The 21,280-nt window shown below is 42.7% G+C and overlaps 2 protein-coding genes and 1 long non-coding RNA gene across 4 annotated transcripts; all 3 read right to left on the bottom strand.

Annotated features, from left to right (window-relative positions):
• Positions 1 to 1,599: 1,599 nt before the first annotated feature.
• On the bottom strand, positions 1,600 to 14,463 carry LOC139576051 (bMERB domain-containing protein 1-like). Of its 2 annotated transcripts, none has more exons than XM_071401683.1 (6): positions 13,752 to 14,463; positions 8,258 to 8,378; positions 5,729 to 5,802; positions 4,879 to 4,993; positions 4,061 to 4,131; positions 1,600 to 3,901 (listed from the first exon to the last, which is right to left on the bottom strand). In XM_071401683.1, exons 1-6 carry the CDS (start codon positions 13,828 to 13,830, stop codon positions 3,780 to 3,782), a joined length of 582 nt encoding a protein of 193 aa, XP_071257784.1. In that variant the 5' UTR covers positions 13,831 to 14,463; the 3' UTR covers positions 1,600 to 3,779. The 2 variants fall into 2 exon arrangements, with proteins under 2 accessions (XP_071257784.1, XP_071257774.1); XM_071401673.1 differs by having other exon boundaries at positions 8,258 to 8,381; positions 13,752 to 14,456.
• Positions 7,234 to 7,801, bottom strand: LOC139576055 (uncharacterized). The gene is made up of 2 exons (XR_011675052.1): positions 7,720 to 7,801; positions 7,234 to 7,449 (listed from the first exon to the last, which is right to left on the bottom strand). It is a non-coding gene; the product is annotated as an uncharacterized lncRNA (long non-coding RNA).
• A 578-nt stretch (positions 14,464 to 15,041) lies between the features above and the next one.
• LOC139576044 (major facilitator superfamily domain-containing protein 6-like) lies at positions 15,042 to 18,562 on the bottom strand. Its single transcript, XM_071401660.1, has 2 exons — positions 18,242 to 18,562; positions 15,042 to 17,916 (listed from the first exon to the last, which is right to left on the bottom strand). Exon 2 carries the CDS (start codon positions 17,858 to 17,860, stop codon positions 16,049 to 16,051), a length of 1,812 nt encoding a protein of 603 aa, XP_071257761.1. The 5' UTR covers positions 17,861 to 17,916; positions 18,242 to 18,562; the 3' UTR covers positions 15,042 to 16,048.
• Between the last annotated feature and the right edge of the window lie 2,718 nt (positions 18,563 to 21,280).

Raw genomic sequence — 21,280 nt, 5'->3', positions numbered from 1 at the left:
ATTCTCTCTGTGCAGCTGCTTGATTGTATGCTTTTTTGGCCTGCAAATGAAATGCAGTGAGGTGTCTTCACTGACGCAGAGTCTGGTAATTTGCAACCGGCTGTGCCTCTCTCTCAGCTGTCAGGTAAATGCCACAGAAATGATTCTTCACTCTTCAAGTATCTTCAATCCACAACAATATCTCGCAAAACAATAATTACATCTAAAACACCCATATCATTAGGTCCAGTAAACCAAACTATTGAACAGCGTATAGGCTACTGTATTGTCAATTGACAGTTTTCCATTCTGAAGCAGTGTGTATTATTATTTGTTAGGATCGGCTTTCCTTTGCAGATGGTCCCCAAGTGGTGGACTTTCTTTTTTTTTTTTTTTTTTTTTTTTTTTAATTTTCTCCCCTTTTCTCCCCAATTTTTCGTGGTATCCAATCGCTAGTAATTACTATCTTGTCTCATCGCTACAACTCCCGTACGGGCTCGGGAGAGACGAAGGTCGAAAGTCATGCGTCCTCCGAAGCACAACCCCACCAGCCGCACCAATGTGTCGGAGGAAACACCGTGCACCCGCCCCCTCGGTTAGCGCGCACTGCGCCCGGCCCGCCACAGGAGTCGCTGGAGCGCGACGAGACAAGGATATCCCTACCGGCCAAACCCTCCCTAACCCGGACGACGCTAAGCCAATTGTGCGTCGCCCCACGGACCTCCCGGTCGCGGCCGGCTGCGACAGAGCCTGGGCGCGAACCCAGACTCTGGTGGCGCAGCATAGCACTGCGATGCAGTGCTCTAGACCACTGCGCCACCCGGGAGGCCCCCAGTGGTGGACTTTCTATGGAGTGAAGGATTTCAGAGAAAGAAAAAGCCAGTGGATCACAATCCATCTCCCCTGAGTCCCTTGGATGAGTCATCTGTGTGCGCAGCGCAGGGGGGCTGAGGTGAGGAGGAACGTGTTCTGGGGCGAAGATACAAACAGTTGGTTCTCACTAGTGTAGAGCAACACCATCGCTCCCATCATGGGCCGTTGTCATGACAGTTGCACACGCATGTGGCAGAATGCTCTTTGTAATAGGTTACATGTTAAAGCCCAAACCCCATGCATTACATTTTCTTTGTGGTGACAGTTTAATAATGCTTGTCACAGGAGGTTGGTGCCACCTTAACTGGGGAGAACGGGCTCGTGGTACTACCCGGAGCTGAATCAGTGGAATGGTATCAAATATATCAAACACATGGTTTCCAAGTGTTTGATGCCATTCCATTTGCTCCGTTCCGGCCATTATTATGAGCCGTTCTCCCCTCAGCAGCCTCCACTGGGTCCTGTGTCTTTGTTTCCCATGCGCTCGACACCCACCCATGTCTCTGAGATGTGAGCATGGAAGAGAAGAAAAAAAACTGCCTAATTATCACACTCACTTGATAACACAAAGCATTTGTTAGCGAAGTGATTCATAGAGATGAGAGTTAGTACAGAAAGCACAAGATTCAATAAGGTAAAGATGTACATGATCTTGAAATAAATCAATTTAGCTCCTTATAACCAGCTTACAATATCCTTGCACAAGCGTTTACCTGACTTGGTGTTAATACAGTCCAGATTTAAACAGTTATTTAATAATAATGGTTTAATAATGGAGAATAAACCTACATTACAACTCTTTAATTAGACAAGCACGCTAAACCGATACAATATTTACAACCAGAAGTTCTGACATTCTAAGCCACAAAACATAATAACAAGTAGCCTAATCACAATCAACTCCCATGGCCATTAGGATCATAAATGTGAAAATACATGTTCAGTTTTCCACCCAGATAATGTGCTACTACCAGTCAGTTTGGATTAAACCATTGTAGAGAATGAAACATAAACACACAGAGCATTGTGAATGAGCTGTTACATTGAGCAGACTGTGCTCATTGATAGATGTCAGGTTAAAGAGTGTTTTGTAATAGAATAAGCAGCAGACAGTTGATTTAAAGGCATATTATCTCATTCAAAGGGGAGAAATTCTGATCTCCATTATGCTTGGAAAGTTGTCCTTGATACTCTGAGATATTTGTCAAAGCCACGTTCACAGTACATGGTTTTCACTATCACACATTTACCTCTACTGTCACAAAGAATTACAAGTATCGCAAATTGGCAACAGCAATTCCCGTCAGACCAATCAGCGTAATAGAAGGTAATGGGGAACAAAAAAAGCAAAACATGGCATTTGAAACTGAAATTGAAACAATATTAGAATTGTGAAAGCAGAGAGCTGAATGTAATTCTGGTGACTTTCCAGGAATCAGACACAGCTAATGACAGGGTAGCTACCACAGTAAAGCAGTAGTCCAGAGGGGAGATACCAAGGAGCCAAATGACAGAGAGGAGGATCTATTTTAGCTCTTTTTTCACCTGGCATGGAAGCCAAGCAAGCAGTGGCCTTTAGCAAGGTTAAGCAGTGTCATAGTTAGCCGTGACCATGTAAAATGTCACCAAGAGACAGAGTGAGGTTTGCTAGTCATAGCTGTGTAGACAATGCCCATGGGAATGACGTGTCAAGCTCTAATGCATTGAAGAGGGATAATTGCAGTCATAGCAACACATAACTGTCTAATTACTTTAATTGGACAGGGTCCATTTGAATAAGATAATTGCTATTAACCTGGTACTCAATGACTCTCCCGCTGCAGAGCTTTTAAACGGAGTCACTCACCGTTTCAAATCATACTACAGGTTTTACGGACAGCATTCCTTATTTGTACATCCGCAAATATTCCTTATTTGTACATCCGCAAATATACACCAACCATCCAAGGGTGGCCCTCTATATAGATAGTCATTTCCCGAAGCTGACCCAAATTTGATACAAAAGAATGCATCAGAATGGAAACGTTCTGTTGTCATTTTCACTCTGTCCAAAGGATAGTACCTCTGTTAATTGAAACATGGTTACAGACCAGAATACTTATTTTGACCATGGTGATGAAGAAGATATGTGTTGATTTATGGACTTGGCTGAGTCAAATAGGCTATATACTTTATCAGGAAATGATCAGCAGGGTCGTTCCACGAAAAGAGTGCCTTTTGCATCCCTTTCAAATTATAAGTAGAAATTGTTCACCAATGTTGAATTTTAAAAGCCTGTTTTATCAAATGAAGTGCCATGTGATAGACAAAATTCCAAAATTAAGATTTCTTATATAAATAAAGACTTAGTAAAGTGCAAAAAATCTGCACTTTGACATGTCCCTCCGTGCACAATCTGTGACTTCTTTGAAGATTTTCATGGGGCGGCAGGTAGCCTAGTGGTTAGAGCGTTGGGCCAATAACGGTTGCTAGATCGAATCCCAGAGTTGACAAGGTAAAAAGCTGTCACTCTGCCCCTGAACAAGGCAGTTAATTCACTGTTCTTAGGCCATCATTGTAAATAAGAATTTGTTCTTAACTGACTTGCCTAGTTAAATAAAGTTTAAATAAATTTAAAAATTTAAAAAACACAACCCCCAAAATTCACCATCATTGTAAAGCCCTAGTTATTTTGTTGCTTTGACAAAGTCATTTCTGAAGATTGTTATTTATTAGTGATTAATTTACGTCTGTCCCTCATTTTAAGGTCAACCCTGTTACGTGAACTGAACACTCATTTCAATATGAAGTTGTACATGTGCTCTTTATGACAGAATGCAAAAATTTGTTGAAATCTAAAGTCGTTTAGAGCTCTGTGTGCCCACTCAACACAAATAACCCCATCCAGAAACCAACTAAGTGTCTCCGTCTCTCCACAGGGCAGGAGTCTACATGACAGAGCATGTGAAGCCGCAGCATTCCTTCAGAAGGGTCAGACCGGTTTTGGTGACGAAGGGAGTGGACGAAGTCTGCTGGGCTTTGGAGGTCATCCTTCGGTCCTCTGTGACGTCTGGGGGAAAAAAGAGACATTATCATCCACATCAGCATTGTTAATGTTGTTATCATATTTTAACTTGGTTTATTCAATGCGTCTTGGACTAACTGCACAAAAGGAATCTTCATATTAGAGCCTTGACTAACAGCACTATGGTAACACATTTGCACATACCTTTTTTCTTCAAGGTCTTGGGGAATTTAGACTGCAAGAAATCAGCCATTTCTTTGTCCTCCTCTCTCTCCCTGTTGAAGGAGATATAGTGGTATGAGCACAGTTAACACAAGGTAAAATCTTCCTATATCTTTCACAGCCACTGTTTCCATAAAACACAGTCATACACAAGCATGCACACACAAAATAAATAAATAACCAACTGGATAGAGACAAAGAGGCATAGAGGCTCCGACATTTGTTCATGTGTGGATGGTGTGAATTCACTTTAACAATGTATCATTTTCTCTTCATGATTTTCTACTGTCAACATCACTTTACTGTAAATTATTAAGTATCTGCTCCCCACCTATCACCCACCTTTCTGAGAGCTGTCAAAAGTGTCACTCAGACTTGTAGTCAGAGAAGCAGGGATGCCTGACATGCAAGACAGCTAATTTAGCGCTGTAAACAAATGCAATGTGGAAGGGGCTTGCTTCCTCTGTGTGACTCACTGTCATTTACACGAAATATACACTGAGCAACACAACGCTCAGCCCAGCCTCTAGAGAGAATACAATACTCAATAAAACACAGAAGTGAAAAATACACTTTTAAATCCACCTCAACAGATCGATCGCGTGGGTTTAATTCACATTGACATGGAAGAATGTTCACCAACTGGCTCAGATACAGTATGACTCAGAGGTGACAACAACTGAGTCACGAATATTAATGGCCACTAGATGCTACTTCGGCAACATGGATAGTTACGGTAGCCCTTGCCTTTAAGAACATGGCCCAACCCTCCTTGCCTTTAAGATCATGGCAGCACTCACCTGAGCCTCTCAAACTCCACGTCATCCACCAGGAAGTCCCTGGTCTCCACCAGCTTGTGGATCTGCTGCAGCAGTTCCTCCTCCCTCTGCCGGTCCTCATTGGATTTGTCTGTGTCTGGAGTCATACAGACAGTATAGTCATGGAGTGGTCATACAGCAGTCACAGACAGTTCATATAGTAATCATAGATGTTAGGAATCATTAAGCATTCATACAGCTCCAGTTCAAGATTAAGAACCAGGCAAATTCATCTTAGGCTGATGGATCTGTAACCACCAGATGACTGTGCATGGTGTTCCTGTTATAATACTGAGAAAGTGGTGTGGACAGCATTACCACTGGATCTAACTTACCAAATGTGAGATAATTCAGAGAGAGGCTGGGGCTGAAACATTGAAATGATAAGCTGAGATAATGAGGATGTTGTGCTCCAAATCTTCTGCTTGTTTGTCCTGCAAATCTTTTATTATTGGCTTTCCTAGAGCACTACCTGGACCATAAGCCCTTTTGATGCAGATATTCCCTCATTTTCTGGCACAGCGAGTGTGTGTGCTCTCTATAATGTGAATTGAACACCTCACACAGAGAGTCACCTCACACAAAAAAGATGCCATCTAGAAACCAAAAGGGTTCTTTGGCTGTCCCCATAGGAGAACCCTTTCCACAGAGGGTTCTACATGGAACTCAAAACGGTTCTACCTGGAACCAAAAAGGTTCTACCTGGAACCAAAAAGGGTTCTACCTGGAACCAAAAAGGGTTCTCCTTGGAACCAAAAAGGGTTATCCTATGAGGACAGCCGAAGAACCCTTTTGGAACCCTTTTTTCCCCTAAGAGTGTATGGTAGCCTACCTGAAACAGACACCAGCTTCTGAAGTTCTTTTTTCAGCCGTGTGATTTCCTTGCAAAGCTGAATGTCGTCCATCCTGCGGAAAACAAATTGAGGAATCTATTTCATTCTCAATCATAAACCACATTGATATACTTCAAAGGCAATCTCTTCACAGCCGTTTAGTATGACCCAGGGGAAGAGAACCCAGGACGAGGTGAGAATCGGATCCTGTCACGTATCGACTCTCAGTACAGTGGCTGTTCTTCTCCATGTACCACACTTAGGTCTGACACTCAGGAATCAATCCTAATTGCTCTTATTGACAGACCAACTGAATCCCATACAGAATGCTTCCATACAGAGGACGGAGAGATTGTAGTCTTAAAGATACAATCATGCTGGCTCCAGTGTTGAGTGGTCTCTCTGAAGACACTGTGGCTTGCATGTATAACCCCACACTAGGGTTAACACTTAAGGACAGACAGTCACTACAGTCAGACAGATCCTGCTGGGCAGTAATAAGGGTTGTGACATAGAGGACCTTCTGATGTGATCACCCTTCCTCTGGGACCACAATGTGCCAGACAACCCTACAGGTGTCCTGTCTACTGAGGCATAACTTTCCTCAAGCTCTCAGCTTCTGCAATAACTCCTCTATTAGAAAGTGATCAATATAACGACAGCGAATTATAGCAATTAAAAAATAATTGCTGCTGAGTGAAAAAAACTGTCTGACAGGCAGGCAGGCAGAGCTAGGAGAGATACTCTACATGAGTGTAAAGATAATGACTTTTATTTAAAAATAACTTTTGGTGACTCGAACACAGTACATTTAAATGGCCAAATACATAGTAGAATGTAATGTTATAGAATTTAAGCGATTTCCCATTTCAGCTTGGTAAACAGACATGATAACAATAACCATATTAGCCTATCCTACAGACAGAAACCACTTCAGTGGAAATGGCGAACTGAATTAGCTTTCTCCTCTTCTCAGGTGGACTGAAATTATTGTTGGCTGAGGGTTTATTAGCTGAATTAACTCTGATACCACAGGGCCTCTGAGAATGAGTCACTCCCAATCTATCGGAGCTGCAGCTGCATCATATCTCATTTCACTAATTGACTCAGGTAGGGAGGTTTAAGTAAACAATACTGGTCAGACACTGAGGCTCTGGATAACTGGGCTTTTCCTTCGGACAATAAGAGGAAAATTAACTCCTAGATACACATGCCCCAAGCCCTTTAAGCACAGGAAATGTGTTATTATTTTCAAGCCACTTCACAGGAGTGACCAATACAGTACCTGCATCACAGCTTATTTGCATTGAAATTGTGTACGTGCTTTAATATGGATTCACTTTGTATTGACCTGTCATTGTGTCTGAAGCTGCATCCCACATTACACATTCACAATAAAGCACCTTGTGGTGCCTACAGCATTAAAGAATACACGCTGAACTGCATACACCTAACGCACTGCATGCAAATGAGAGTTCTCATTTAATTCCATAAGTAAACCATGTCATGTTGTTCGTTTTTAATTTTACTTCCACCTACGTAGATAAGGAAACAAGCTACTTTACACATCAGAAACCTAACAGTAATTACTTTTCCACATGAACAAAGGTACATTGCTTGTTATTATGCTATCACTGTTCAGTTTCTCTCTGTTACAGCTGTGGTCAGCCTTGAAAAGACCTTGAGCTCTGCAGCGACTGGCGTCAATATGCTCCTGTCCCTGGAGATGAAAGACAAGGAATCACAGATACAGTAAGAAGTGAGAAAAGCTCTCTGTGCCGCTGTGCTCATCTACTTAATGGTGAGCGGAAGTGCGGTTATTTACCAGGCCAATAGTGATTATTGTTCGTGTAGAGCAGGGTTAGTGTTCAGTAATCATACTGATTCTCACAGAAATCCCATAGGATGTTTTACTTTGATTAAAGGGTTTCTTATATGTAAGCTCCAACCCAGAAAGGTCTTGAGGAGGAATAGTGAGAATGTAACCTACTGTATGCATCGGTGCACATCTCCCCAGCAACTGGACCTCCCCATACCCAGCATCATTATCTTTTCTCTGAGTCTCTCCCCTCTTTCCCCTGCACCTGTCACAATAATGAAGAAGAAACATTACAGCCAAGGGGATCGGACTGAGAGGAGTATAAAACCGTTTGTTTTTAAAACAAAGTCCATGTGCAGTGTTGAGACAAGTGTACGAGCTGAGCTGGTAGACTAATAGGACAGCAGACAAAGTGCTGCTGTCCTCTACACAGTATTCACCTTCATGCACAATCGCTAGGTGCTGTCATATGTGGAGCGTCACCAAGTCTGAGGTGATCAACTCTATTGAGCCCTGTGAAAACCTACTACAGTTCAACCACAACCCATTCCACAAGGAGCCAGGGCATGGATGTTATGTGTGAGACTGAAAAGGCCCAAAATGTGTATCCTGTTCTTCTACCTCATACTAGAGGGCTTTGATAAATCACCAAAAGATGTCAGAAACTGAGTGTTGGTGTGATTGGATAGTTATTTAAAAAAATGCTCACATGTATCTTAGTTCTGATTCCCTCCGTACTAGAACATCACGTATCCGCTCGATTCTGAAAAGCTCCCCTTCAATGTGATCTATTGTGATGGTGGAGTCCGCCATTGAGACAATGTCTTCCTCTGCTGGGAGAGAAACAAGAAAACAAAGATACACTATATATACAAAAGTATGTGGACACCCCTTCAAATTAGTGGATTCAGATATTTCAGCCACACCCACTGCTGACAGGTGTATAAAATCGAGCACACAGCCATACAATCTCCATAGACAAACATTGGCAGTAGAATGGCCCGTACTGAAGAGCTCAGTGACTTACAACGTGGCACCGTCATAGGATGCCACTTTTCCAACAAGTCAGTTCGTGAGCAGCCGCACAGAAGCCTAAGATCACCATGTGCAATGCCAAGCATCGGCTGGAGTGGTGTAAAGCTCGCTGCCATTGGACTCTGGAGCAGTGGAAACGAGTTCTCTGAAGTGATGAATCACGCTTCACCATCTGGCAGTCTGACGGACAAATCTGGGTTTGGCAGATGCCAGGAGAACGCTACCTGCCCCAATGCATAGTGCCAACTGTAAAGTTTGGTGGAGGAGGAATAATTGTCTGGGGCTGTTTTTCATTGTTCGGCTAGGCCCCTTAGTTCCAGTGAAGGGAAATCTTAACGCTACAGCATACAATGACATTCTAGATGATTCTGTGCTTTCAACTTTATGGCAACAGTTTGGGGAAGGCCCTTTCCAGTTTCAGCACAAAGCCAGGTCCATACAGAAATGGTTTGTTGAGGTGTGGAAGAACTTGACTGGCCTACACAGAGCCCTGATCTCAACCCCACCAAACAGACCTAATCGCCAAACATCAGTGCCCGACTTCACTAATGCTCATGGAAGCAAGTCCCTGCAGCAGTGTTCCAACATCTAGTGGAAAGCCTTCCCAGAAGAGTGGAGGCTGTTATAGCACCAAAGGGGGGACCAACTCCATATTAATGCCCATGGTTTTGGAATGAGATGTTCAACCAGCAGGTGTCCACATACTTTTGGTCATGTAGTGTATTAGCAAGTTATTCTACTGCTAAATTGACATAGTACTGTGCATTAGCACGAAAATGGGAACAAATGACTGCTTATTCTGCTCACGCCACCTATCCCAGCACAACATGATTGTGTCATAGAAGAGAGGCCAGAACAGAACTCCTGTCTTTTCAAGTTAAGTTTCATTTGTCACATTCACAAGTACAGTGAAATGCTTAACTTGCAAGCCCTACCCAACAGTGAAGTATTCAATATCAAAATAGTATAACTAAGAAAAAACTAAAACATGAGAAAAAATTAATTTACTATATACAGGGTCAGCACCAAATGTACAAGGATACTGGAGTATTGAGGTAGATATGTAAATGTAGGCAGGGATTAGGAAAAGTGACTGGTACCTGGATAAATAATAATAATAAACAATAACAACAATAGTAAACAGTATGGCAGCAACATAAGTGGTGTGTGTGTGTCTTCAGCCTGCCTTAATTACAGCATGTGTGCAGCACGCTTCCTGGGTTTCCTCCCCCAGTGGGACAGCATGAAGGGAACGTGCCTTTCTGAGTGGCACACTGCCAGGCTGGGCAGAGACTCAGTGGTGCGGAGACTGGGATGGCATGACGGCAGATCTCGCTAAACAGTTGACTTCAGGATATTGATACATGCCTGAGTTTCATGAACAATGAGAAATAATCTCAGACAATGAGAAGGAAGACAGAATCAGTGACAATTAAAGTAGGAAAGAGATGCTGAGCACCCATGGACTAGTACATTTCTAGAATCTATAATGAACTGGTTAAGGTCATCAGTTAAGTAGACTCGTGCAGTCTCATTAACATTTCCTAATTTGGCAGTGGTGCCAGGAGGGGGCCGGTCTGTTTCATTGGTCATAGTCTGTGAAGCGCTGTGATTGCTATCCGTGAGGAGATCCTGGTTTACCAAGATGATATGACACACTGAATATAATCATCCCCATTATAGTCATCTCAACCTGCAATGGCTTAGAACTGTCAAACACTATACATATGTAAACAACGCATAACTAACTGGTGCATGAACGTATATTGGGCAACTACAACAATAAATCATTTGGAATTAGGACTAGTTTACAATAACTGATAATCATGTACAGTGGGCTCCAAAATTACTGGCACCCCTGACTGGCAATGCACAAACAATACTTAAAAAAATAGAAACAATATAATTATAGAGAAACTCAAAATACCAACATGTGAGAAATACTGTACTTTATTAATGTTTCAATGGAACCCACCAAAATCATACAATTATTTAATCAAAATACATTTCACCAAAATCAAGGTTTCATAATTATTGGCACTCATTTAGTACTTAGTGCCACCACCTCTGGCAGGGATAACAGCATGGTCTTTTCCTGTAATGTTTGACAAGGTTAAGGAACACATTTGGAGGGATTTTGGACCATTCCTCTATGCAGATCCTTTCAAGATCCATCACATTCTTGGGTTTGCGCTTATCAACTGCCCTCTTCAACTCAGCCCACAGCCATGGCAGAACATTGATTTTGTTGTCACATAACCATTTCTGTGTGGATCTTGAGGTCTGTTTTGGGTCATTGTCTTGTTGGAAAGTCCACATACGGCCAAGTCCCAGCCTTCTGGCAGAGGCAACCAGATTGTCAGCCAAAATTGCCTGATACTTGGTGGAATACATTATGCCATCAATCTTAACCAGTGCCTCTGGACCTCTGGAATTAAAACAGCCCCAAAACATCACTGACCCACCACCATATTTCACCTTGGGTATGAGGTGCCTGTCCTTGTATGCATCTCTGTTTCAACGCCAAACATGCCAATGCTGTATCTGACCAAAACGTTCAATTTTGGTCTCATCTGACCAGAGCACCTTCTTCCAATCATAATTTAAATGAACTCCAAGCACTTGCGTCTGTGTCTTGGGGTCATTAAGGGCTTTCTTCTGGAAACCCTTCCAAAGAGCCTGTGGTTGTGGAGGTGGCGTCTGAAGGCCTGCAATTCTTTCACAGTGATTCTTGGGAATTTTGTTGCTTCTCTCACGATCCTCCTCCCTATCCTGGGGGGCAAAATGCATTTGCGTCCTCTACCCGTGATCATTTCAACTGTTCCATATCTTTTTAATTTTTAAATAATTGCCCTGGCAGTGCTCAGTCATATATTCAATCGTTTGTGGATTTTCTTGTAGCCATTACCAGATTTACGAAGGTCTACGACCATCTGTCCCTTTTGAACTGCCAGTTCTTTTCTTTATGGTGTTGGATGACAAAGGGATATTGCATGCGTGTTACCTAATTTTTATACCCTAGTGAAAAAGGAAGTGATGTAATGGCTCAATATAGTTCCTTAACACTTAGATCAACTTAAATAAGTGGAATATAATTCCTGGTTTAATTTTGGTAGATGTTATTTACAATAATATTTAAGGGTGCCATTAATTGTGAAACCTTGATTTGGAGGACATTGATTTTTAATTAAATCAATAAATGATTTTGGTGAGTTCCATTGAAACATTAATAAAGTACAGTATTTTTCACATGTTGGTATTTTGAGTTTCTCTATAATTATATTGTTTATATTTTTTAAGTATTGTTTGTGCATTGCCAGTCAGGGGTGCCAGTAATTTTGGAGCCCACTGTAGATTCCTCTTCATTTGGACTAGAATTGTTCCATCCTACAATAGACGATGGGTTGGATAATTGGAATAAACCATACATTGCTCAGTGTAACGCTCTACAGACTTGCGCTACACTGGCTGGGGATAAGTGAAAGAATTGAATATGATGGCGAGGGGAATTTGAGGCAGCTTGATGACAAATGACTCGGATCTCAGTTTTGGATTAAAGGCTGAATGTCCTTCTTTAGTCTATTGTTACAGAGGGGCTTTTCTGATCCAATGCTATTGTGTTCTTAGTTAACATTAGTTTAATGAGGCAACTCAAGACACCTCCCATAGTGAACTGCCCTGAAGAGTCAACAACTCCCTCTGACCTCCAGACACCCAGGTAGACTCCTCACCACTATGTAATCCTGCAGCCCACTGAAAGCCCAGTAATGCACCACTGCTGTTAATCCTGCAGCCTCCTCACAGACCAGCTATGACTCCTCCAACAGTGCTGCAATTAGCTCTTAATTACTTCACCTTGTCAGAAAAGACAACATTAGGTGAAAACAGAGGCCAAATCACCAGGCTAATGCCATCAAAAACACACACATCATCATTAGCGTTTTAGCAGCTCCTGCTAGTTTCTTTTTTCAATGGATCTTCACTAATTACACATTTTGAAGAAATCCTCAGTGCAAGCTTGACGTCTGTGTTTTGATCGTGGGTTGCCTGCTGTGTGTGCCTTCCCCGGAGGCAATATTCTGCCCCTATTGTGAAAATTGCTCCTCACAATTGGATTTCAAAATGTCATTTTGGATTACCAGAGCTTTACCAGGGCTGTGTGTGTGTGGCTGGCTGTACTCCGTTCCTGTTCACCTTTTTAGAGACTCATCACTGTCTCTTCCTATGTCACCTGTGAAGAGTCACAGCTAGAGGCAAAGGTGAGTCATATCCTCACACTGTACAGACAGATTAACACAATGAGTTAGGACAGCAGTTTCACGTCTTCTTTTAGGATACCATTCCACTATACTGAGCCCCTCTGCATACCCCAAAAAACTAAGAGCAAGTTAAAAAAACGACTACTTCAACCTCAGCTCTAACACCTTCGATTTTCATAATTTGCCTACTAATTCCAAGCAAGGTCGCCTTGCCGCCCCCAGCCTTCAGATGTCATTTTAAAGTGTACTCCCCTGCCTTCTGCACTGCACACCCACTACCGGATTACGTAAAGATCCTGTGAACGTTTGCTCTGTTCTATGCCTTGTTGCACCAACTTCTCTTTTCAGAAAATAATTCTCACTCTCAGATCTAATCTATCTATCTTTCATCACGAGTCTTCCCGTCCTGGCTTTTACTCCTAAAGGCAGTAACATTATCCATGTTCATGTAATGATTCTACTAGTACAGAAGAAAACAGACATTACACAAGAATATCAGATCACTAGTCCATTCCACTCACCAATGAGTGTCCTTAACCCAGTCAAGTGTTGTTCAAGGGTTGTTCATTTTATGATCAGCACATGGACCAGAGTAACATTAAGCCTTATAGCCATGAAGAATATGACAACACTTTGATCTAATCTGAATTATTGCAAGTATTCAATGTATAGGTGGAGCTCAGTTTGAGTATCATATAAATCTCCATAAAGTCTCCAAATCACAAAACATTTTGGATTTTTGTAAAGAAAATAGACTAAAACGTTACGATTTCAGCACCACGTTCTATCAAACTCAATTTTTCCTCATGCAAAACAAACTCACACTAGAATAGATAAAAAGGCAGCCCGCATATATACAACTTTCTATGGCATGTACTGTATATAATTAAGCATTTTGCAAAGGCTCACCCTTCTTATCGGCTTGTCGATCAAATTTGGTTCGTTCCAAAGACCCATATTGTTTGAAGGATTTTCGCTCCTTTTCCATTTCTTCGGTTTGAACGACTTCAGGCTTGATAATGATAAATCAGTAGCAGATTAATACCCTTAGCCTACTTTAGGCAATTTGAAAATGAAATTACACGGCGCAGCCTATTTATTTACGTGGCCACAACGAAACACCATCACCACGTGGAGAATACATGTTGAACGTCGGCTGTGTATTTGCAGAATACAGTGTGATTTCAGCACCACGGACACAGCTCGAGTCGGATCACGATAGTATAACGTGAAGCGCCACCTTGTGACGTGCAAAGATTTGGAGGGGATCAATATTCCACCACCTCAAAACATTTTAAGAATGAATAGCATTCACATGTGATATCAACTTCCACCATTCATTTTCCATCATGCCTGATTGAGTTAATGCAGGAGCTGACATGATTTCATCCTGCAGGGCCCTTGAGGACTGACTGGTGAGGGAGCAGATGGTGCTGCTGTATAGGAAGCATCATCTGTGTTCACTGAATGGGGCTGTCAGCCAGCTCTGTCTGGTCTGTCGAGACTGGGCTGGCAGCAAGTGCTGCCTCTGGCCAGTAGGTGGAAGCACTCCAAACCCAGGGCAGCGTCACTTACCCTATAAGCTGATCCAGCAGCTGTGTACACACAGGGACTTCAGACTAAAGTCCTCAGTAGAGAGCAGTATCCTATAAGTCTACAGACAGATACAAATATAAAAGACTTCAGTCAATTTCATGAGGTGACAATCCCCCCCCCCCCCCAAAAAAAAAAACATCTCTGTCTGATAAGGTCAGGATAGTGCGTGAGTAAGTCTACAGTATGAGGTGGACGTGAACAGAAGGACCCCCATCTGGGACCGACTGGTCCGGTTGGAAAACAAATATTTTACTTATGGCGCCTGCTCAGGCTGATAGCTCCTTATCACTCAACTGACTGTTCTCCACAGTCATGAGTCATGACAGACAAGGCCAAATACAAAGATTCAAGAGGAGTTCCACATACTGCTGACCTTTGCTTTGTTACATTAAGAGGCGTATTGATATTGACACAAGAGGCATTGGGTTTCCTGCTTGTGTTCTTTAAAAACACTACAAGACATTTGACGTTTGACACTACGCTGTTGTGAGGTATTGACATATACTGTCCACTGCATTGACTTACAATGTATCAATAAATATACTATAAACATTAGATAAACAAAATGTATTGTAATGCCAGTCATCAATATTTGAGAATGTCTTCAAGGCACAATAATACTAATCTTTTTATTGATATACTACTAGGCATTGGACATGTATATCAACCACTATGTAATGTATTGTTATATCCACTCCAAGCATTGTAAATTAGACAGAGGTTTCAGGGAGAGGTGCTAAACTATATTAGTGTCTCTGGCTGATATGCTGAAGCAACAGTCAGGTCAAAATGGGCCATGTCACCTGTGGCAAGTTTGGCAAACATCCTTTGAAATACAAGATTAGCAAACACCATCTAACCTACAAGTTCAGCAACCAACCACAAATAGCTTCTAATACTTCCCCCACACAAGAGGCACTTAATGTTTAGTTAGGAAATTGACCCAAGGGGTGATTTCTACTACAGTTGAACAATACATAACATTTTCACAGTGGACTCAAGAGAGTAAGTATCCGTCATGTGAGAGCAGGCTAAACCACACATACAGGATGAGTCTGTTAGTCCAGAGTTTTGTCTCACTCAAATACCACACCTGCACTCAAGTGGCCTTATGTTACAGACAGTAAAGCTGCCTAACGTGGACTGTAGTAACACTCATAAGGACTCGCACAGTCACCTGCCAACACCTAATTCTTCGTTATTTGCTATCCAGAGTTTCTTGATAACTTATGCAAATGACAGTTTATCCTCATTCTGCATTCACAGTAGATCAACCTCCAGTGCAATAGTGAGGCTTGCAGTCCATGTGTTTAGTTTAACTGAAGAATGCTAAACGCCTTCTGGGCAGGTGGGGAATGCTAGAGCATTAGCACTAAATTAATAAAGCTGCAGTAATGGAGAATTAAAAAGCAATACTTGGTTTTCAATGAAACCAGCCAGGGACAGATTCACTTAGCAGTTTGTGGAGCAGCAAGAAGGCAGACTAAATGAAGAGTGACATGTCTGTAAGTGGTGGTGGAATCCTCCAGGAGCAGAATTGATACTGTCATCCTTCCATTATGTTGCATATTGTTCCTTAGGTCTAATGATTTATCCTCCTGCCCATGTTATCATTGCTCATCATCCTCCATGGCTTTCTCCAGCCAGTCTCTCTCCTGCTCCGACTCTGATTCGCTCACTTCACTGGTGTCAGCAGCGAGGAGGCGGGAGTAGTTGATCCTGCGTTGGCGTGGGGCTTTCCACTGGAGCAGGGGCAGAAACAGGCACCACAGGAGCAGAATCACCGCCACACCTCTGAATAGCACAGATACCCCAAACCTGTGGACAACAAACCCCCCGGCCATGCTGCCCAGCCCTGCCCCCAGGTCCAGAGAGAGGGCCTGGTAGACCCTCCTCACGCTCCTCTCCGTGCCCGGCGTGGCCACGTCCTCGCACTGCACCTGCACTGCCCACCAGAGGGCGCCACTGCTGAAGCAGCTCAGCACCTGGACAGGTATTGCAGCCCAGGGGCCCCACAGGAAGGAGTAGTAGAGGCACTGCAGGGCCAGGCAGGCCGTCCCCACCAGCAGCACCCTGCCTGGGCTCAGGAGCTTCGACACCCGGCCACTCAGCAGAGGGAAGGCGGCCCGGGAGAGCAACGCTACGGCTAAAGAGAGTCCCATGTGCAGCTCGCTGCTCCCATGGTCCTGCATCTGCCACAGCAGGAAGTCATCCACCGCAGACCCCGCCAGCCCCATTAGGAAGGTAGTGGCAGCACACAGCAGGGCACGGAGGTCCCCTCGCACCAGCTGTAAAGCTTTGAAGAGCCCAGTGGAGCGACTACGCTTCTTGTTTAGGTAGAGGGGCAGGAAGGCCACCACAGGCACGGCCAGGGTTGTCACAGCTGCATAGGAGTAGAAGTGGACAGCGCTCCTGGGTGTGTGTGAGCCAATGAGGCAGTCCAGGTGGCTCACCAGCAGTCCTGCACCACTCACCCCACACACTGCCCCAAGCAGCCCCCACACTCCTGTGCTACCATAGCGATCAGAGGCATCCACAAAATCCAAATACTCATACAGCCCATCGTCCACGGTCCATTCCAGAGGGGCGGCCATCAGCTCCCATATCGACACCACGATGAGGAGCATGAAGAAGAGCTGGTGCTGGACGTCCATAACTTTGAGGTTTCCCAGGAACTCTAAGCGGGCCTCATCCTTCTCCCTCTGCTTCTCCTTTTCTGCTGACCTGCTAACCCTCCTCACTGTGGGTGAAGTGTTGGAGGCACCATGGTGGGACTCTAAGCCATTTCTCTCCCCTCCTATACTGTGGTTGGCCACAGATACATTCACTTGTGACCATTGAGTAGTCACATTGTTGGAATGTTGCAGCTGGAGAGTAGTCACATTGTTGGAATGTTGCAGCTGGAGAGTGTAGGTTGTGGCTTTGCTCATTGAAACAGCGGAAGACATAGTGTCACTGGTTGTCTCTGTAGGTGAAGATTCATGTGCTGCTGACTGGGACACAATGGTAGTGTGGGTGGTAGGCATTTCACTGCCAACAACACGCACATAGTCACTCAGCTCTTCAGTGGGGCTCACACTGAGGTGAGAGATGTTGCAGTGACTGGTCAGCGTCTCGACGCCTGTGGATGAGATAAGCAGGACGATGAGGGCTGCCCCTGCTGAACAGACCAGAGACCCTGTAATCACTGCCCTCCTCTTGTTGTAGTGTTTGGACAGAAAGCTGGCCAGAGGGCTCCAGACCAGGGAGATGAGATGTTTGGTGCTCATGAGAAGGCCCGTCATGGAGGGAGTGAGGCCCAGGTATCTGAGGTACAGGGTGAGGAAGGGGAGGATGCAGGCTCTGGCACAAGAATACAGGAAGTGGAAGATGCTGGAGAGGACTAGAGCACCCTTAATGTCGATCTGCTTGTTCCTCTTCATGGCTGCCAGCCAAGTGAACTCGCTGTCTCACAGACTATCTTCATACAGAACACACACTGTGAATAAACACAAATAATATGTATAGAAATCCATAAACATATTTCAAACAGTAGCTAACATGTACATTTACTATTTAATAATGCAATATAGCTTAAAATCAAGTATAGGTACATAGCAATCATATTTAACATTGAGGATGTAATCATGTTTTTATTTAACTTTATTTATTTAACGAATGCCTATTAGAAGAATTACTAAAATCACTGAAAATAAAGATATAATGGGCCATATGTCCCTAATCAAACCTTCAATAAAAAAACTGTAAGCTAATTCAATAGAGCCAAAAACAACCACTAACATCAGTAGTATACAATGGCTTACCGTCAAAAGGATGAATAAATTTTTCAGCGCAGCTGGTGTGTTTGAGGCTAGTCAATGCACCTGTTTCAACCGAAGCATGTCCACTCCGTCCATGTCCACGTCATATTTTACGGTAAACTGTTTTACACAACTTATTATTTTTGAAAGTACTTTAATTAGCGTATGGTTATTCTTTGTGCGCGGGGATTTTGTCTCTGACTTTTAACGTCTCTTATATCGTTCTTGGCAGTTGTCACGAGCGCATACCACCTGATATCACCTCTCTGTAGTTGAAAAAGCAGTCGTACACCTTGCACGCATTAAGCTGTTTGTCTGCAGCGCCCTCAGGGCGTGAGGATGACAACTACGCGAGACAGGTAAAAGAAAAAAACAGCTCAGGTAGTGAGTTTGTCCAGCCCTACATGATTAAATGAACTCAGTTTATTCATACAAAATATCCACACAGTCAAACTATGATATTCATTCTAAACATTTAAATCGGGTAAGATATAAGAAGAAATTTCCTCTGTGTTTACTAACACAGTGTACTCCTTTTATAGCATAGTGTAAACAGAACATTTATTGCAAACAAGCACTGTAGAAAGCGATCCAAATGAAATACATTCAAAACATCAACAATTCACTGGACTGTCCATTAGGAATTTGCATGGAAATATACAACTGATAAATATGTCTTTATACAGTCAGTATGCTGTGTTACAGAAAATTACTAAAGTTAGTTGTGTTTCAAGAATATCTCTGCACTTTTATAGACAGGAGTGACAGCTCTAAAAAAAAAAAATGTACTGTGCCTGTTGAGCCCCACCCACACTACTAGGCATTGGCATTGATTAAGCTGAACCACAGTGCACCTGTCTATGGCCCATGACGTGAATGGGCAAATGTGGTGAGGGAATGAGCGTAATTCTCAAATTGAACAGTAATCTGCTCCGTCATGTCGTCTACTAGGCAGATGTTGCATCACTCAGAAACAAATAACCAGGGTGTTTACAGACACAAGATCATCCACATGTATTGATCACATTTTTACTAATACTGTAGAACTTTGTTCTAAAGCTGTATCCGTACCCATTGGATGCAGTGATCACAATATAGTGGCTATATCCAGGAAAGCCAACGTTCCAAAAACTGGGCCTAAAATAGTGTACAAGAGATGATATAAAAGTCACAGCAAAATATTTTGTGTGGATGATGTAAAAAAAAAAATTGGGGTCTTACGTGATTAATGACGCTGCACTTAATGAATTTATGAAATTGCTTCTTCCAATTATTGATAAACATGTACCTGTTAAGAAACGGTCTGTTAGAACTGTCAAGGCTCCATGGATTGATGAGGAATTGAAAAACAGTATGGTTGAAAGAGATGAGGCAAAAGGAGTGGCTAATAAGTCTGTCTGTACATCTAACTGGCTGACTTACTGCAAACTGATAAATTATGTGACTAAACTCAACAAAAAGAAGAAGAAACTGTATTATGAAGCCAAGATCAATGATATAAAACACTGGAGTATTTTAAATGAAATTATGGGCAGAAATTCAACTCCATCTTTCATCAAATCAGATGGCTTATTCAGCACAAAACCATTCGATGTTGGCAATTATTTGAATGATTACCTCATTGGCAAAGTGGGCAAACTTTGGCAGGAAATGTCAACAATGAACAGTGAGCCATCATATTCATGCATAAAAATAATGAAAGAAAAGCATTGGAAGTTTGAATTTTGTAAAGTTAGTGTGGGAGAGGTGGAAAAATTATTGTTATCGATCAATAATGACAAACCTCCTGGCAATGACAACTTAGATTGAAAGCTACTGAGTATGGTAGCAGACTCTATAGCCACTCCAATCTTTCATATCTTTAATCTGAGCCTAGAGGAAAGTCTTTGTCCTCAAGCTTGGAGGGAAGCCAAGGTAATTCAGCTACCCAAGAGTGGTAAAGCGGCCTTTACTGGTTCTAACAGCAGACTTATAAACTTGCTGCCAGCTCTTAGCAAACTGTTGGGGAAAATATGTGTTTGACCAAATACAATGCTATTTCTCTGTAAACAAATTAACAACAGACTTTCAGCATGCTTATAGAGAAGGGCACTCAACATGTACTGCACTGACACAAATTACAGATGATTGGTTGAAATAAATTGATAAGAAGATTGTGGGAGCTGTACCGTTAGATTTCAGTGCAGCCTTTTATATAATTGACCATAACCTGTTGTTGAAAAAACATGTGTTATGGCTTTTCAACCTCTGCCATATTGTGGATTCAGAGCTATCTAATAGAACTAAAAGGCGTTTCTTTAATGGAAGCTTCTCTAATGTCAAACATGTAAAGTGTGTTGTACCGCAGGGCAGCTCTCTAGGCCCTCCACTCTTTACTATTTTTACCATTGACCTGCCACTGACATTAAACAAAGTTGATTCAACCATATACACATCAGCAACCACAGCTAATGAAGTCACTGAAGCCCTAAACAAAGAGTTGCAGTCTTGAGGTGCCAGTAATAAACTGGTTCTGAACATCTCTAAAACTAAGAGCATTGTATTTGGTACAAATCATTCCCTAAGTTCTAAACCTCAGCTGAATCTGGTAATTAATGGTGTGGCTTTTGAACAAGTTGAGGAGACTAAATTACTTGGAGCTACTTTGGTTGTAAACTGTCATGGTCAAAACATATGGTCAGAACAGAGCGGCATGTCTTCCTCTTCATTGTAGTCAGAGTGTGATGACCGACGCTGGAGATGAGAAGCAGGTACGGGGAGTCAAACATTTAAACAGGAACAGACAGGTAACAGAACAGGAACAGCGTCAGCACACGGGTAAACAAAGACAAATGAAAATGAATGCAGAAGCAGGGAACAGAGCGGGGAACCAGATAGATATGGGGAAGGTAATGACAGAGGTGATTGAGTCCAGGTGAGTCCAATAATCGCTGATGCGATGTTGAAAATCCCAAATTGTTTGCATAGTCAACTTACACACACACGTACCCCAGCAGACATGCCACCAGGGGTCTTTTCACAGTCCCCAAATCCAGAACAAAT

Source organism: Salvelinus alpinus, chromosome 1 (genome assembly GCF_045679555.1).
Source record: "Salvelinus alpinus chromosome 1, SLU_Salpinus.1, whole genome shotgun sequence".
Taxonomy (NCBI): Eukaryota; Metazoa; Chordata; class Actinopteri; order Salmoniformes; family Salmonidae; genus Salvelinus; species Salvelinus alpinus.
Note: the sequence above shows the minus strand (reverse complement) of the source record. Positions and strands in the feature narration are given on the sequence as shown.

Bases quoted from the DNA above. Each gene is read 5' to 3' on its own strand.
- LOC139576051 (XM_071401673.1), bottom strand. From the start codon at position 13,830: ATGGAAAAGGAGCGAAAATCCTTCAAACAATATGGGTCTTTGGAACGA. The intron at 5,803-8,257 runs GTGAGCATTTTT...TGTTTTCCGCAG, and splicing joins GAATCAGAACTAAGATACAT to GATGGACGACATTCAGCTTT. The intron at 4,994-5,728 runs GTAGGCTACCAT...GTATGACTCCAG, and splicing joins GAAGCTGGTGTCTGTTTCAG to ACACAGACAAATCCAATGAG.
- LOC139576044 (XM_071401660.1), bottom strand. From the start codon at position 17,860: ATGAAGAGGAACAAGCAGATCGACATTAAGGGTGCTCTAGTCCTCTCC.